Source organism: Scyliorhinus canicula, chromosome 21 (assembly GCF_902713615.1).
Source record: "Scyliorhinus canicula chromosome 21, sScyCan1.1, whole genome shotgun sequence".
Lineage (NCBI taxonomy): Eukaryota > Metazoa > Chordata > Chondrichthyes > Carcharhiniformes > Scyliorhinidae > Scyliorhinus > Scyliorhinus canicula.
In genome coordinates this window covers 13886488-13905590 of record NC_052166.1, presented here as the reverse complement: position 1 = coordinate 13905590, position 19103 = coordinate 13886488, and the positions used below count along the sequence as shown (strand labels likewise).

Below are 19103 nucleotides of genomic sequence, written 5' to 3'. Positions count from 1 at the left end.
AGTTATGAGGATAGGGTGGAGGTGTTGGCCTTGGGTAGGGTGCTCTTTCCAAGAGCCGGTGCAGACTCGATGGGCTGAATGGCCTCCTTCTGCACTGTAAATTCTATGAAAGCGGGAGAAGCCCTCTCCCCGGCCCCGTTAATAGGGAGACGCCCCCTCCCCTGGGACCAAGGAGACCCACCCAGGACCTCCTAAATAGAGGGATCTCTCCACAGACCACCCCAGAAAAAAAAACCTGCCTGTCAGCTAGAGAGCTGCCCAGACAGGGGCAGTGAAAAGAAATTACAGTGGCAATACCTACCTGGAAGCACCACTTGTCCATTCCTGGTAAGAAAACCCTCTGGGTGATTGGGGACTGTTCACCCCGGAAGTGCCAACCTGGGTGTTTCACAATGACTGTTGGTGAGATTGCGGCCTGTATTCAATGAGCCCCTACGAGATTCTCAACATTACTGGTTCCCTCGCTGTCTGACTTGCCTGAATCATGCCTCAGCAGCTTATTGCTGACAAGAGGGAGCTGCTTTTAAACGCTCCCTTACCACTCACTCACAGTCAACACACAAGCATGGCAGGATGCAGACCTGCTCCTCACTTTGGGGATGCTGACCTCACAAGGTTTCTCAACACTGTGGATGACAGACGGGCCACTCTGTTTTCCTGAGAGTGTCGGAGGACCAGCATCAGGGTCAGTAATGCAGTCTTGAGGCAGTGGCAGCAGCTGTCAGTGCAGACAGCATTGCCAGGAGGACCACCGTACAATGTAGGAAGAAGACAAACGACCTCCAACCAGCTGCAAGGATAAGTTACCACCTCGCTTTTGGCAACAGTTCCGCCTGTCACCTCTCAAATTCCCAACCCTCGCTCCCCTTGCCCGCCAATCGACTGGCTGACACCTCACGCCTTCCCCACACCTGCTCTTTGTGCTTATTTCTCAGAACCTCCTGGCACCCACCAGTACAACCCATTCATGTCCAGGTGTGGTGCCTACATATGCCACCTGCTATAGACGCCCCCAACCCATTATCATAATATCCACGCCTGGAAAATGAAGTGCAGACAGGCAGTGATTGACACACAGGGTGACCAGTAAGCACACAGCACACTGCAGCCAATCACCAGACAGGACACTACCTCTATAAAGCCAGAGGGCACTAGGTTTCCTGCTCTCTCAGGACCCAGCCACTGAGACAGTCAGAGTCCACGAGCTAGCCAGTGCAAACACCATGCAGTAGCTAGTAAGTCTGGTTAGGCTCGTACCAGGTCTCCAGTCAGTGCAGTATTGTGTCGACCCACAGCTGAGCATGTATATTAGTTATATCGTTGAATAAAATCATGTTGGATCTTCTCCAGTGTCTATCTCTCACCACACTGCATCAAGTGCAGTCCACATCGAACCAACCTGCCTTACACATCACCCATTAAGTGTGCGGCTCACAATGCCCTCTCTTTGTCACTGCAGGAGAAGGTTGCCCACAATAAACGGGAAAGGGCCAAGAAGGGGGGAGGAATCCCAGAGATTCGAGATTTCACCCCCTATGAGGAATAAACGCTGGAAATTGCAGGGTTGCCGGAGGAGAGGGCAGTCACTGACAGCAAAATCGGCCTGTGCCAGAGAGGTGACGATCCACTGCCCTTTACCCAGATGACCTATCTCACATGAATTGTTCAGGTCAGACAAAAGTATCCTTCCCTCTCTCCGAGCACATGTCCATTGCCTCACAGGATCTCCACCTGAAGGGGCCAAGCAATCCGGAGTCATTCTCCCCCCTGCCACCCAAGAGAACACTGCTCCTAGGAGAACATCAGTGAGGTGTCACAGTTGTCATTCACATCTTCTATTAATGCAGAGACACACACTCTGGTGGGCTCATTCCAGCTATCTTGTGAATTCTCCCAGAGCCCTATGGGCACCGTCAGTGAGGAGGAAGCGCTGGAGGCCAACCCAGGGTCTGCAACCAAGGAGACTATACCGGTCTCCGTTTCTTCTGAATCCCCCCCCCCCCCCACCCGCCTCCCACCACCACCACTACGGCCCCGACACCGCATCTCAAGGGCAGTGTACAGAACCAGGGGCACAGTGAAGCCAGTGACACCAGTAAGTCGGTTTTGTGAGGGCCACGAAGAATCCAGCACGAGTTTTCAGGATACAAAGAAATAACATTTATTTACAATAACATATATCATTGTGGGATTGTCATGGAAATCTGTCACAGTAAAATGTGTACTCTTAAAACATGTCACACCTCATATTATGAAGCCTCTGTCACTTTAATCTTCACAGCAGGGCTGCCTTCACCCACATCCGTTGTTGCCCTCTGCCCCCTGCACCCCCCCCCCCCCCCCCCCTTGGCCCCTGGGCACAGCGGTGCAAGATCAAAAGCCCTTGATGCAGACCCTGTTCAGGGGATGGTGGAGCGTGCTGTTGGCAGAAAGACAGGATCAAACTTTAGCAGAAACTGAGGAGCACCAGAGCTTACCTCACAGCGAGTTATCATCCCTCTCCTGTATTGTATATTGACCTGCTGATGTTACACAGACCCTGAGTGATGTTACACAGACCCTTGGAGGGGGGGGGGGGGGAGGGGGGGGGGGGGGGGGGGGGGAACAGGGTGGTCCAGCAGTGTGATAGGGGAAGGGAATTGAGGCGGAATGGAATGGGGGCGAAGGAGACAACATGGGGAGTGCTGGTATATTGGGGGGTGGGAATGTGGAGGGAGAGAAAGAGGAGGACAGGGAGATTGGGGGTGAAAGAGGATGGGGAGTGGGTGGGAAATGGGGGAGGCTGAGGGTGGGAATGGAGGGGGGAGGGAAATGGAGGGGGTTTTGAGCTGATGGACACAGCCTCGTCCTATGAGAATCTGTGACGATGAGGGTCTCTCTGGGCCTTCTGACTGTCGGAGCCTTGCCGCCACCTGTCCTCCACCTTCCGGCACCTCCTTGGGCTCATCCTACAGCCTTTCCTGGAGTGCATCATTCTCCTCAGATGAGGTCTCATGTCCCTCCGTCTCCTCAGCTCCTCCTCCTCCAGCATGTTGCCCCACTGCTGTGCCAGATTGTGGAGGGCACAGCAGACCACCACAAAGCGGGATACCCTCTGGGGGCTGTACTGCAGTGCACCCACCAGATGGTCAAAGCATCGGAATGCCATCTTCAACATCCCGGTGTACCGCTTAACGACAGTACAAATGTTTGCGTGCGTCTTATTGTAACGGGTCTCCACCTCGGTCTCAGACCTTCACACCAGTGTCAAAGAACAAAGAACATTACAGCACAGAAACAGGCCCTTCGGCCCTCCCAGCCTGCACCGATCCAGATACTTTATCTAAACCTGTCTCCTATTTTCCAAGGTCTACTTCCCTCTGTTCCCGCCCGTTCATATACCTGTCTAGATGCCTCTTAAATGATGCTATCGTGCCCGCCTCTACCACCTCCGCTGGTAAAGCGTTCCAGGCACCCACCACCCTCTGCGTAAAAAACTTTCCACGCACATCTCCCTTAAACTTTCCCCCTCTCACCTTGAAATCATGACCCCTTGTAACTGACACCCCCACTCTTGAGAAAAGCTTGTAGCTATCCACCCTGTCCATACATCTCATAATTTTGTAGACCTCAATCAGGTCCCCGCTCAACCTCCGTCTTTCCAACGAAAACAATCCTAATCTACTCAACCTTTCTTCATAGCTAGCACCCTCCATACCAGGCAGCATCTTGGTGAACCTCCTCTGCACCCTCTCTAAAGCATCCACATCCTTCTGGTAATGTGGCGACCAGAACTGCATGCAGTATTCCAAATGTAGCCGAACGAAAGTCCTATACAACTGTAACATGACCTGCCAACTCTTGTACTCAATACCCCATCCGATGAAGGCAAGCATGCTGTATGCCTTCTTTTTTTAAAAAATAATTTTTATTGAAAGAGTTTTTCCATACAGACATTTACCCCTACTAATTTTTTTAATTATTTACAACACAATCCCTCTAGGCAAATATCCCTCCCTCGCCCGCCCTCTCGCGCGCACCAGTCCTCCTCCCCCCCCCCCCCCAAGCAACAACTTAACAAACAAGGCAGCCTACAGTTTCAGACATGAGCAGCGAGCAGACTTGCCCGCGTTACAGTCGTGCATGTCCCCCCACGACCATTGCTGCCCCCTCCCCCCCTCCCCCCCCTCCCCCCCTCCCCCCCCTCCCCCCCTCCCCCCCCCTCCCCCCCCCCCCTCCCTCCCCCCCCCCCCCCCCTGGGTTGCTGCTGCCACGACCCCGAACGCCTATCTCTGATCTAAAAAGTCAAGGAAAGGTTGCCACCGCCTGGAGAATCCCTGTACCGACCCTCTCAGGGCAAATTTGATCCTTTCTAGCTGAATATAGCTAGCCATATCGTTAATTCAAGTTTCAACGCTTGGAGGCCTCGCGTCCTTCCATTGAATTAATATCCTTCGTCGAGCCACTAGGGACGCAAAGGCCAGTATTCCGGCCTCCCTAGCCTCCTGTACCCCCGGTTCTACCCCGACCCCAAAGATCGCAAGCCCCCATCCTGGTTTGACCCTGGACCCCACCACCTTCGACACCGTCCTTGCCACCCCCTTCCAGAACCCTTCCAGCACCGGATATGCCCAGAACAAATGCACATGGTTCGCTGGGCTTCCCAGACATCTGACACACCTGTCCTCACCCCCAAAGAACCGGCTCATCCTTGTCCCCGTCATGTGAGCTCTATGCAGCACCTTAAATTGAATGAGGCTCAGCCTCGCACACGAGGAGGAAGAATTGACCTTCTCCAGTGCATCCGCCCACGTCCCGTCTTCTATCTGCTCTCCCAGCTCCCCTTCCCACTTGGCTTTCAGCTCCTCCCCTGATACTTCTTCCGCCTCCTGCATTATCTTGTAAATGTCTGATATCTTCCCCCCTCCGACCCAGACCCCCGAGAGCACCCTATCACTCGCCCCCTTACTGGGGAGCAGGGGGAACCCCTCCACCTGCCGCCTAGCAAATGCCTTCACTTGTAAATATCTGAACATGTTTCCCGGGGGGAGCTCAAACTTCTCCTCCAGCCCTCCCAGGCTCGCAAACCTCCCCTCTATAAACAGGTCCTTCAGCTGCCGTATGCCCACCCTGTACCAGCTCTGAAATCCCCCGTCAATGTTCCCCGGGATGAATCTATGGTTCCCTCTTATTGGCGCCGCCAACAGACCTCCCATTTCCCCCCTGTGTCGCCTCCACTGCCCCCATATCTTGAGGGTGGCCGCCACCACCGGGCTCGTGGTGTACCTCGTGGGGGGGAGCGGCCATGGTGCCGTTACTAGGGCCCCCAGGCTTGTGTTGCCACAGGACGCCCTCTCCATTCGTTTCCAAGCTGCCCCCTCCCCTTCCATCATCCACTTGCGCACCATTGACACATTTGCCGCCCAGTAATACCCCGAGAGATTGGGTAGTGCCAGCCCTCCACTGTCCCTACTCCGCTCCAAAAAGACCCTCCTCACCCTTGGGGTGCCGTGCGCCCACACGTAGCTCATGATGCTACTCGTCACCTTTTTGAAGAAGGCCCTAGGGAGGAAGATGGGCAAGCACTGAAATAAAAACAAGAACCTTGGGAGGACCGTCATTTTGATTGACTGCACCCTCCCCGCCAGCGACAGCGGTACCATGTCCCACCTCTTAAATTCCTCCTCCATCTGTTCCACCAGCCTGGAAAAGTTCAACTTGTGGAGGGTCCCCCCAATTCCTTGCCACCTGCACCCCTAAGTACCTAAAGCTCTTTCCTGCTCGCTTGAAGGGGAGTCTCCCAATACCCTCTCCCTGGTCCCCCGGGTGTATCACAAAAACCTCGCTTTTGCCCAAATTTAGTTTGTACCCCCGAAAAGTCCCCAAACTCTGCTAATAGTTCCATTATCTCCGGCATTCCCCCTTCTGGGTCTGCCACGTACAGCAGTAGATCATCCGCATACAGCGATACTCGATGTTCCTCCCCTCCCCTAGTCAGTCCTCTCCACCCCCCTGAACCCCTCAGTGCCATCGCCAACGGTTCGATCGCCAGTGCGAAAAGTAAGGGGGATAGGGGACATCCCTGCCTGGTCCCTCGGTGGAGCCCGAAATACTCCGACCTCCTCCCGTTTGTCACTACACTCGCCGTCGGGGCCGAGTAGAGCAACTTCACCCACTTAATAAACCCTTCCCCAAACCCAAACCATTCCAACGTCTCCCACAGGTACTCCCACTCCACCCTATTGAATGCCTTCTCCGCGTCCAGCGCTACCACTATCTCAGCCTCCCCCCCCACTGCCGGCATCATAATTACATTCAGCAATCTCCGCACGTTCGTGTTGAGCTGCCGCCCCTTCACGAACCCCGTCTGGTCCTCATGGATTACCCCTGGCACACAATCCTCTATTCTAGCTGCCAGGATCTTTGCCAGCAACTTGGCATCCACGTTCAGAAGCGAGATAGGCCTGTAGGACCCGCACTGCACGGGGTCTTTATCCCGCTTCAATATCAGGGAGATTAGAGCCTGCGACATTGTCGGGGGCAGAACCCCCCCCTCTCGTGCCTCATTAAAGGCTCGTACCAGTACCGGTCCCACCAAGTCCACATTTTTCTTATAGAATTCCACCGGGAACCCATCTGGCCCCGGCGCCTTCCCCGCTTGCATCTGACCTATTCCCTTGACTAGCTCCTCTAGCCCTATTGGCGCCCCCAGCCCTTCTACCAGCCCCTCCTGGACCCTTGGGAACCTCAATTTGTTTAGGAAGTCCTCCATTCCCCCTCTCCTCGTCGGCGGCTCAGACCGATACAACTCCTTGTAAAAATCCCTGAAGACCCCATTCACTTCTTGCCCCTTCTGCACTACCTTCCCGCCCCTCTCCTTCACTCCCCCAATCTCCCTAGCCGCATCTCGTTTGCGAAGCTGGTGTGCCAGCATCCTGCTCGCCTTTTCCCCATACTCATAGACCGCGCCCTGTGCCCTTCTCCACTGCGTCTCTGCCTTCCTGGTGGTCAGCAGGTCGAACTTGACCTGCAGGCTGCGCCGTTCTCCTGGTGGTCAGCAGGTCGAACTTGACCTGCAGGCTGCGCCGTTCTGCTGTATGCCTTCTTGACCACTCTATCAACCTGCATTGCCACCTTCAGGGTACAATGGACCTGAACTCCCAGATCTCTCTGTACATCAATTTTTCCCAAGACCCTTCCATTGACCATATAGTCCGCTCTTGAATTTGATCTTCCAAAATGCATCACTTCGCATTTGCCTGGATTGAACTCCATCTGCCATTTCTCTGCCCAACTCTCCAATCTATCTATATTTTGCTGTATTCTCTGACAGTCCACCTCGCTATCTGCAACTCCACCAATCTTAATATCATCTACAAACTTGCTAATCAGACCACCTATACCTTCCTCCAGGTCATTTATGTAGATCACAAACAACAGTGGTCCGAGCACGGATCCCTGTGGAACACCACTAGTCACCCTTCTCCATTTTGAGACACTCCCTTCCAGCACTACTCTCTGTCTCCTGTTGCCCAGCCAGTTCTTTATCCATCTAGCTAGTACACCCTGAACCCCATATGACTTCACTTTGTCCATCAACCTGCCATGGGAAACCTTATCAAACGCTGTCGTCAGCTATGTCCTCAGCAGGTATCCATTGTCCCCCCCCCACAAGCCATCCTGTCATCCTGGGTGGTCCTCGAAGACACGAGGGATCTCTGATTGCCCAGGATGTAGATGTCATGCACATTCCCGAGGTAGCAGGCACATAAGGGCATGATTCGGTGGCGATGGTTGGACACAAAGAAGAAAGAATAATACAGCACTGGAACAGGCCCTTCAGCCCTCCAAGCCTGTGCCAATCATGATGCCTATCTAAACTAATACCTTTGCACTTCTGGGGTCCATCTCCCTCTATTCCATTCCTATTCACGTATTCACCATGATGAATAAATGTCGCTATCTTATCTGCTTCCAATCCCCTAGCAGATCTGAATATTCAGGGAGCATAACCCTTCCTGTTAATATAGGGCACTCTCTGATGCGGCAACCTTGCCATTGATAGCCCCCTGGATCTGGGGCATCCTTGCAATTGTTGCAAATCCTGCAGCCCGGGCATTTTGGTGGGCCTCGTCCTGCTATGATATAGTCTAATGCCTGGGCATTCAGAGCATCTGTCACCTCCCAGATGCACCGGTGGGCAGGTGACTATGTAATACCTCACAAGTCCCCGCTCGAGCGGAGAATGACCTGGCGGCATAAAGGTTTAGGGCTGCAGTGACCTTCACAGCCACTGGGAGTGGGTGTCCTCCTCCTCCACGGGGTGTCATGTGCACGAGGACATGGCACAGGTGCAGCACTGTCTCTCTGCTGAGATGCAGTCATCTACAGCACATGGTGTCAGTCAGCTCATTGAATGACCAACAACATCTGTACACCTTGGCCGTCGCTGGCCTGTCCTTCTGGGTCGCTCCTCAGCCTGATGGACGGCCAGTTCTTCAGACTGTGCAGCGGCCCCCTGCACATGTGGTGCCACCTCCAGCCAGCTTCGTCGTTACTGCTGCTTTCTACCTTCTACGGCGTCTACCCACCTTGGCTGCCACAAACAACACAAGGGTAGACTCCACGGATTGACACCAGCAAACATTGTTGTATCTGGAATTGGAGAAGGAGAGAGACTGACAATCAGTTCGCACTTACTTACTTACCCATTGGCCGTGAGAGGATCCTTTGTGGTGAAGTCCAGCTCTTTAGTGTTTGATTGTGGGCAGCTGCCTCTATGGTGCTGATGCTCCTAGAGTTCAGGCACACTGTTCCGGCATCAAAATTTGCTGGACATGCATTAATCCTCTGAGGCATCGCACGTGTACCCTTGAGCTGCAGGTTGGAAATAGAAATGATTACTCACCTCCTCACTTCCCCTCAGTAGCCATTGTGCCAGCTTCACACTTTTGAAAAGGAGTATTTAAACAATGACTTCCCACTGGGGAGTCAGGTAATTCCTGGGAGTCCACTGTATTCAACGTCAATCTCTTTAATGAGATTGAAATGAATGTAAATGAGGGTCAATGATATTCTCATCATTTTTGGGTATGATCCGGAACTTGCTATCGGGAGTGGGCCGGGCGAATTGCAAAATGGTTCGCGACGCGCAAATCTCGATTTTGCCCTCTCCTCCCAGTGCGCCCCAATCCAGGTCGGGCACAACACAGTCACTGAATCGTGCCCTCGGTAATTTTTTGAGTGAATTGCCGTCAAATCACATGAGCCTTGTCTCAGACATCCTATCCTCTGTAACCTTCCTGCTTGGTGTACTGTTAACCTCACTAGATTGGCAGATTTTTGGGCAGAAAAGAGTGAATTTTAAACCAGGGAATAAATGTGATTAAGGTGCCAACATGTATGTTTTACAGGCTATGATATTGAGGTTGCTGTTCAAATATCTCACATAAGCTACCATGAATATGCTATCCTAGCCTACGACAGTCGGCTCGCAGGAAGAAAGACAAAATCGCTGGCTCTGTATGGTAAGAGATTTCACATCAACTCTTTCACACACCACTTTTTAAGGTTGATTTCTGGAGCTTTAACTGAATGCTCATCTCACAGGAAGGACACAGAAGCTGAAAAAGGAAATCATTAAAAAGTTCAAAGAGGTGGCATTGAAACAACGGATTCCAGAAGATATGATTTTATTTCTGCCAGAACATGGTAAGCACATAATGAGCCCCTGAGGGTCCGAGAATGAGGGGGACTTCCAGATGATTGGACTTTGAACCCTATTGAAGCCAACACTTGTGAAGAGAGTGAACGTTGGACATGGGGAGGTGGTAGTCTGAAATATGATAGCATTGGTCAACCCGGATTCCTTAGAAAATCAAACTATTTTTAAAAGTCAAATGAAGGGTTGCAGTTCCAGAGTCAGGTTTGGACAAGTCAAAGGTTATGGTGAAGGTGTGAACATGAAAAACAGAAGACCCTCTTTGAAACTGGGATTCTGATGAAGATGTGATATTCGAGAAGTAAGAGTTAATCTTTCCTTTCAAAATCGCTTTCCTTCACTTGGATAACAGTGGCAGGATCGGACAGTCAGCGTGGATTTATAGATCATAGAATTTACAGTGCAGAAGGAGGCCATTCGGCCCATCGAGTCTGCACCGGCTCTTGGAAAGAGCACCCTACCCAAGTTCAACACCTCCACCCTATCCCCATAACCCAGTAGCCCCACCCAACACGAAGGGCAATTTTGAACACTAAGGGCAATTTATCATGGCCAATCCACCTAACCTGCACATCTTTGGACTGTGGGAGGAAACCGGAGCACCCGGAGGAAACCCACACACACACGGGGAGGATGTGCAAACTCTGCACAGACAGTGACCCAGGCCGGAATCGAACCGGAGACCTGGAGCTGTGAAGCCATTGTGCTATCCACAATGCTACCGTGCTGCCCTTCCACAATGCTACCATGCTGCCCTTATGAAAGGGAAATCATGCTTAACAAACCTACTGGAATTCTTTGAGGATGTAACCGGTAGAGTTGACGAGGTTGAGCCAGTGGGTGTAGTTTATTTGAATTTTGAGAAGGCTTTGGACACAATGCCCCCATACAGGAGATTAACATGTAAAATTAAAGGATTGGGGTTAGTGTTTTGAGATTTAGAGAAAACTGGTTGGCAGGCAGGAAATTGTTAGGAATGGGTTCACAGACCTTCCAACTAAATACTAATTTGATGTCAATTATCCAATAGAAGTCACTGATGTATCAAGGTGGCACTATTTGTTGGTGGAGATTTGTGTGTGAAGTTGGATCAAAGAAATAAAGGTGTTTTGTGGAGAAGCAGAACTCTTGTTTTCTTTATTCTACAGTAACTTAGAATCTTAAGCAGAAACAAAGAAGAGGAATAAACTGATTATTTTCCAAACGGCAGGCGGTGACAAGTGGGGTACAACAGGGATCGGTGCTGGGACCCCAGCTATTCACAATATATATTAATGATTTAGATGAGGGGATGAACAGTCAGGAGGGTGCACAGATCGTTCAGTGTGATTTTGACAAGTTGAGTGAGTGGGCGATGCAGCTTAATCTGGATAAATGGGAAATTATCCACATTCATAGCAAAAACGGGAAGGCAGATTATTATCTGAACGGCCATAAACTAGGAGAGGGGAATGTGCAATAAGAACGGGTGTCTTCTAGTTGCTGAAGGTAAGCACGCGGGTGCAGCAGGTGGTAAAGAAGGCATAAGAACAGAAGAATTAGGAGCAGAGGTGGCCATCTGGCCCTTCGAGCCTGCTCCGCCATTCAATGAGATCATGGCAAATCTTTTTTGGACTCAGCTCCACTTTCTCGCCCAAACACCATAACCCTTTATTCTTCAAAAAACTATCTATCTTTATCTTGAAAACATTTAATGAAAGAACCTCAACTGCTTCACTGGGCAAGGAATTCCATAGATTCACAACCCTTTGTGTGAAGACGTTCCTCCTAAACTCAGTCCTAAATCTACTTCCCCTTATTTTGAGGCTATGCCCCCTAGTTCTGTTTTCACTCGCCAGTGGAAACAACCTGCCCGCATCTATCCTATCTATTCCCTTCATAATTTTATATGTTTCTATAAGATCCTCCTGAATTCCAACGAGTACAGTCCCAGTCTACTCAATCTCTCCTCGTAATCCAACCACCTCAACTCTGGGATTAACCTCGTGAATCTCTTCTGCACACCCTCCAGTGCCAGTACGTCCTTTCTCAGATAAGGAGATCAAAACTCCAGGTGTGGCCTTACTAACACCTTATACAATTGTAGCATAACCTCCCTAGTCTTAAATTCCATCCCTCCAGCAATGAAGGACAAAACTCCATTTGCCTTCTTAATTACCTGTAAACCAACTTTTTGCGACTCATGCAGTAGGACACCCAGGTCCGGCATGTTTTAATATTTTATCATTTAAATAATAATCCCTTTTGCTGTTATTCCTATCAAAATGGATAACCTCACATCTGTCAAATGGTATATTGGCCTTCATAGAGAGAATTCGAATACAGGAGCAGGGATGCCTTGCTGCAACTATGCAGGGTCTTGGTGAAGCCACACCTGGTATATTGTGCTGAGTTTGATCTCCTTATCTGAAGAAGGATGTTCTTGCTACAGAGGGAGTGCAGAGAAGGTTTACCAGACTGATTCCTGCAATGACAATGAGGAGAGATTGAATCGGTTAGGATTATATTCGCTGGAGTTCAAAAGAATGAGGGCGGATCTCATAGAAACATATAAAATTCTCATGGGACTAGACAGGATAGATGCAAGAAGGATGTTCCCGGTGGTGGGGTGTCTAGAACCAGGGGTCTGAGCATATGGGGATCCGGATAAAGGGGAACAGTAGATGTAATATACTTGGATTTCCAAAAAACATTTGCTAAGGTACCACACAAAAATCTATTTAATACAATAAGAGCCCATGGTTTTGGGGACAGTCCAAAGATGTGCGGGTTAGGTGGATTGGCCATGCTAAATTGCCCGTAGTGTCCTAATAAAAGTAGGGTTAAGGGGGAGGTTGTTGGGTTACGGGTATAGGGTGGATACGTGGGTTTGAGTAGGGTGATCATGGCTCGGCACAACATTGAGGGCCGAAGGGCCTGTTCTGTGCTGTACTGTTCTATGTTCTATGTTCTATATTAGCATGGTTAGAGGATTAGTTAACTGACAGAGACAGAGAGTTAGGAAAGAGGGGTATATTCAGGATGTCAACCTGTAACTAGTGGTGTGCTGGAATCAGTGCTGGGGTCACAATTATTTCCAATAAATATTAATGACTTGGACGAGGGAAGTGAATGCAGTATTGTCAAGTTTTCTCAAGATACATAAATATGTGAGATGACAAGTGGTGAGGATGACAGAAAGCCTACAGAGGGACATAGATAGGTTAGGTGTGTGGGCAAAAACTTGGCAGCTGGAATATAATGTAGGAAAATGTGAAGTTATGCACTGTGGTAGGAAGAATAAAGGAGCTGAATATTATTTAAATGGAGAAAGACTGCAGAAAGCTGCAGCACAGAGTGATCTGTGGGTTCTCATTCATAAATCACAAAAAGCTAGAATGCAAGTTCAGGTAATTAGGAAAGCAAATGGAATGTTGGCCTTTATTTCAAAGGCAATGGAGGACAAAAATAGGGAAGTATTGCCAAAACTATACAAGGAACTAGGTACGCCACAATTGGACTGCTGTGAACAATTCTGGTCCCCTTATCCAAGGAAAGATACAATAGCATTGAAGGCAGTCCAGAGAAGGTTCACCAGGTTGATCCCAGGAGGAATTTTCTGATGAGAAGATGGTGAGTAGGTAGGTTCTCGTCGTAGTTTAAAACAATGAGAGGTGACCTGATTGAGACATATAGAATTTTCAGGGGGCTTGACAGGGTAGATGCAGAGAGATTGTTCCCTCTGTGGGAGATTCGAGGAGCAGAGTGCAGAATCTCGGATTACGGTGTCACCCATTAAAGACAGAGATGAGAAGGAATTTCTTCTGTGGAATCTGTGGAATTCTGTCCCAGCTGTAGAGACTGGGTCATTAAGTATGTTCAAGGCTGAGATAGACAGATTTTTAATCCATTAGGGCAGTGCTTCTCAAAGTGTGGTACGCGTACCGGTGCCGGTACGCGAGCCATCGTCTGCCGGTACTTGGAGTGTTTCCAGAAAAGAAAGAGACAGTAATCCTGGATTGGCTTGTTTCGCTCACCGGTCCCTGGCACATTGAAAAAAAAAACTGCCGGTCCGCCACATCAGATAGTTTGAGATGCACTGCATTAGGGCATCAAGAGGTATGGGGCGAGGCAGGAAAGTGGAAATTACAACATAGAAAGATAGAAAATAGCAGCAGGGAGGCCATTCAGCCCTTCGAGCCTGCCCCGCCATTCATTATGATCCTGATTGATCATCCAAGTTAATAGCTTAATCCTACCTTCCCCCCATATCCTTTGATCCCCTTCACCACAAGTGCTATTTCTAACAGATTCTTGAAAACATACAGAGTTTTGGTCTCAACTACTTCCTGTAGTAAGAAATTCCACAGGCTGACCACTCTCTGGGTGAAAACAATTCTCCTCATCTCACTCCTAAATGGTCGAACCTGTCTCCTCAGACAGCGAATCCTGGTTCTGGATACCCCACCATCGGGGATATTCTTCCTGCATCTACCCTCTCTAGTCTTGTTGGAATTTTATAGGTTTCTCTGAGATACCCCTCATTCGTCTGAACTCGTGAATACACTCCAAAACTTCTCAATCTCTCCTCATATGTCAATCCTGCCATCCCAGGAATCAGTCTGACAAACCTTCTCTGCACTCCCTCGAAGCAAGAACATCCTACCTCAGAAACCCTCTGTGTGAAGAAATTTCCCCTCTGGTCTCTCTTGTATCTCTCCCCTCTCACCTTAAATTCATGCCCTCCAGTTCTAGACTCCTCTATCTTTGAGAAAAGATGTTGACCATCTACCTTATCTATACCCCTCATTATTTTATAAACCTCTATAAGATCACCCCAAAGCCTCCAGGAAAAAAGTACCAGCCTCTCCAGGTGGACTGGGAAAATCAGTGTATCCCAAGAAATGGAATTTGTGGAATGTCTAAGAGATGTTTTTTGGAGCAGCTTGTGGCTGAGCCTACTAGGGAACAGGCAATTCTGGATTTGGTGATGTGTAATGAGGCAGACTTGATTAGGGAACTTAAGGCGAAGGAACCCTTCGGGAGCAGTGACCACAATATGATAGAATTTGCCCTGCAGTTTGAGAGGGAGAAGCTGCAATCAGATGTAACAGTATTACAATTAAGTAAGGGTAACTACAAAGATATGAGGGAGGAGCTGGCCAGAGTTGATTGGAGAAGGAGCCGAGCAAGGAAGACAGTGGAACAGGAATGGCAGGGTTTTTGGGGGTTATTAGGGAGGCACAACAGAAATTCATCCCAAGGAGGAGGAAACATGCTAAGGGGAGGACAAGACATCTATGGCTAACAAGGGATGTCAAGGACAGCATAAAGGCTCAAGAAAAAGTATACAAAGTGGCGAGGATTAGTGGGAAACCAGAGGATTGGGAAGCCTTTAAAAGCGAACAGAGGACAACTAAAAAAGCAATAAGGGGGGAGAAGATGAAGTATGAGTGCAAGCTAGCTAGTAATATAAAGAACAAACAAAGAACAAAGAAAATTACACCCCAGAAACAGGCCCCTCGGCCCTCCCAGCCTGCGCCGATCCAGATCCTTTATCTAAATCTGTCTGCTATTTTCCAAGGTCTACTTCCCTCTGTTGCCGCCCATTCATATACCTGTCTAGATGCGTCTTAAATGATGCTATTGTGCCCGCCTCTACCACCTCCGCTGATAAAGCGTTCCAGGCACCCACCATGCTCTGCGTAAAAAATTTTCCACGCACATCTCCCTTAAACTTTCCCTCTCTCACCTTGAAATTGTGACCCCTTGTAACTGACACCCCCACTCTTGGGAAAAGCTTGTTGCTATCCACCCTGACCATACCTCTCATAATTTTGTAGACCTCAATCAGGTCCCCCCTCAACCTCCTTCTTTCCAACGAAAACAATCCTAATCTACTCAACCTTTCTTCATAGCTAGCACCCTCCATACCAGGCAACATCCTGGTGAACCTCCTCTGCACCCTCTCCAAGGCATCCACATCCTTCTGGTTATGTGGCGACCAGAACTGCACGCAGTATTCCAAATGTAGCCGAACCAAAGTCCTATACAACTGTAACATGACCTGCCAACTCTTGTACTCAATACCCCGTCCGATGAAGGCAAGCATACTGTATGCCTTCTTGACCACTCTATCAACCTGCGTTGCCACCTTCAGGGTACAATGGACCTGAACTCCCAGATCTCTCTGCACATCAATTTTCCCCAAGATCCTTCCATTGACCATATAGTCCGCTCTTGAATTTGATCTTCCAAAATGTATCACCTCGCATTTGCCTGGATTGAACTCCATCTGCCATTTCTCTGCCCAACTCTCCAATCTATCTATATTTTGCTGTATTCTCGGACAGTCCTCCTCGCTATCTGCAACTCCACCAATCTTAGTATCATCTGCAAACATGATCAGACCACCTATACTTTCCTCCAGGTCATTTATGTAGATCACAAACATCAGTGTTCCGAGCACGGATCCCTGTGAAACACCACTGGTCACAGTTCTCCATTTTGAGAAACTCCCCTCCACCACTACTCTCTGTCTCCTGTTGCCCAGCCAGTTCTTTATCCATCTAGCTAGTACACCCTGAACCCCATACGCCTTAACTTTTTCCATCAACCTGCCATGGGAAACTTTATCAAACACCTTACTGAAGTCCATGTATACGACATCTACAACCCTTCCCTCGTCAATTAACTTTGTCACTTCGTCAAAGAATTCTATTTGGTTTGTAAGACATGACCTTCCCTGCACAAAACCATGCTGCCTATCACTGATAAGTCTATTTTCTTCCAGATTTGAATAGATCATTTCCCTCAGTATCTTCTCCAACAGTTTGCCTACCACTGACATCAAGCTCACAGGTCTATAATTCCCTGGATTATCCCTGCTACCCTTCTTAAACAAAGGGACAACATTAGCAATTCTCCAGTCCTCCGGGACCTCACCCGTGCTCAAGGATGCTGCAAAGATATCTGTTAAGGCCCCAGCTATTTCGACCCTCACTTCCCTCAGTAACCTGGGATAGATCCCATCCGGTCCTGGGGCCTTGTCCACCTTAATGTCTTTCAGAATACCAAAAACTTCCCCCTTCCGTATGACAACTTGACCGAGAGTATTTAAATATCCATCCCTAGTCTCAACATCCATCTTGTCCCTCTCCTTTGTGAATACCGATGCAAAGTATTCATTAAGAATCTCACCCATTTCCTTTGAGTCCACGCATAAATTCCCTCTTTTGTCTTTAAGTGGGCCAATCCTTTCTCTAGTTACCCTCTTGCTCCTTACATACGAATAAAATGCTTTGGGATTTTCATTAACCCTGTTAGCCAAAGATATTTCATGACCCCTTTTAGCCCTCTTTATTGCGCGTTTGAGATTCGTCCAACTTTCCCGATATTCCTCCAAAGCTTCAGCAGTTAGAGTTGCCTCGATCCTATGTATGCTTCCTTTTTCATCTTAGCTAGTCTCACAATTTCACTCGTCATCCATGGTTCCCTAATCTTGCCATTTCTATCTTTCATTTTCACAGGAACATGTCTGTCCTGCACTCTAATCAACCTTTCCTTAAAAGACTTCCACATTTCAAATGTGGATTTACCCTTAAACAGCTGCTTCCAATCCACATTCCCTAGCTCCTGCTGAATTTTCTTATACTCTGCCTTTCCCCAATTTAGTACTCTTCCTTTCGGACCCCTCTTGTCCTTGTCCATGAGTATTCTAAAACTTACGGAATTGTGATCGCTATTCCCAAAGTAATCACCGACTGAAACATCAACCACCTGGCCGGGATCATTCCCCAATACCAGGTCCAGTATGGCCCCTTCCCGAGTTGGACTATTTACATACTGCTCTAAAAAACTCTCCTGGATGCTCCTTACAATCTCTGCTCCATCTACGCCTCCAACACTACACGAATCCCATTCAATGTTGGGGAAGTTAAAATCTCCCATCACCCTATTGTTCCTACATTTTTCTATAATCTGTCTGCATATTTGTACCTCTACTTCATGCTTGCTTTTGGGAGGCCTGTAGTAAAGTCCCAACAATGTTACTGCACCCTTCCTATTTCTCAGCTCCACCCATATTGCCTCAGTGCTCGAATCCTCCATCGTGCCCTCCTTAATCACAGCTGTGATATCATCTCTGACGAGCAATGCCCTCCTTAATCACAGCTGTGATATCATCTCTGACGAGCAATGCAACTCCTCCACCCCTTCTACCTCCCTCTCTATCCCTCCTGAAGCATCTATACCCTGGGATATTCAGTTGCCAGTCCTGGCCTTCCCTCAACCAAGTCTCAGTAATACCAATAGCATCATATTCCCAGGTACTGATCCAAGCCCTCAGTTCATCTGCCTTACCTGCTACACTTCTCGCATTAAAACAAATGCACCTCAGACCACCTTTACGTTCATCATCTCTTCCCTGTCTACTCTTCCCCTTAGTCACATTGAGTTTATTGTCTCGTACCTTACTGGCTTTAGTTGCTGCTTCTTTACTGACCTCTAACTTCCTAATCTGGTTCCCATCCCCCTGCCACATTAGTTTAAAACCTCCCCAACAGTGTTAGCAAAAGCACCCCCTAGGACATTGGTTCCAGTCCTGCCCAGGTGTAGACCATCCGATTTGTAATGGTCCCACCGCCCCCAGAACCGGTTCCAATGTCCCAAAAATCTGAACCCCTCCCTCCTGCACCATCTCTCAAGCCACGTATTCATTCTGACTATTCTTGAATTTCTACTCTGATTGTCCCGTGGCACTGGTAGCAATCCTGAGATTACTACCTTTGAGGTCCTACTTTTTAACTTATCTCCTAACTCCCTAAATTCTGATTGTAGGACCTCATCCCTTTTTTTACCTATATCGTTCGTGCCTATATGCATCACGACAACTGGCTGTTCACCATCCCACTTCAGTATGTCCTGCAGCCGATCGGAGACATCCCTGACCCGAGCACCCGGGAGGCAACATACCATTCGGGAGTCTCGTTTTCGACCACAGAAACGCCTGTCTACTCCCCTTACAATTGAATCCCCTATGACTATAGCCCTGCCAGTCTTTTTCCCGCCCTTCCGTGCAGCAGAGCTAGCCACTGTGCCATGAGCCTGGCTACTACTGCCTTCCCCTGGTGAGTCATCTCCCCCAACAGTATCCGAAACGGTATACCTGTTTTGGAGGGAGATGACCGCAGGGGACACCTGCACTGCCTTCCTGCTGTTTCTCTGCCTTTTGGTCACCCATTCCCTGTCTCCGTCACCAATCCTAATCTGCGGTGTGACCAACTCACTGAACGTGCTATCCTCAACCTCCTCAGCATCGCGGATGCTCCAAAGTGAGTCCATCCGCAGCTCCAGTGCCGTCATGCGGTCTAACAGGAGCTGCAGCTGGACACACTTCCCGCACATGAAGAAGTCAGGGGCATCG

At 49.1% G+C, this 19103-nt stretch overlaps 1 protein-coding gene across 1 annotated transcript in view; it reads left to right on the top strand.

Annotated features, from left to right (window-relative positions):
* The window catches only part of LOC119955854 (protein AMBP-like), a 59128-nt gene that overhangs the window by 21429 nt on the left and 18596 nt on the right, over positions 1–19103 (top strand). Inside the window, exons 4-5 of the mRNA XM_038782493.1 lie at positions 9393–9506; positions 9589–9690. Of these exons, the coding sequence (XP_038638421.1) occupies positions 9393–9506; positions 9589–9690 (216 nt within the window). The remainder of the gene's footprint in view (positions 1–9392; positions 9507–9588; positions 9691–19103) is intronic.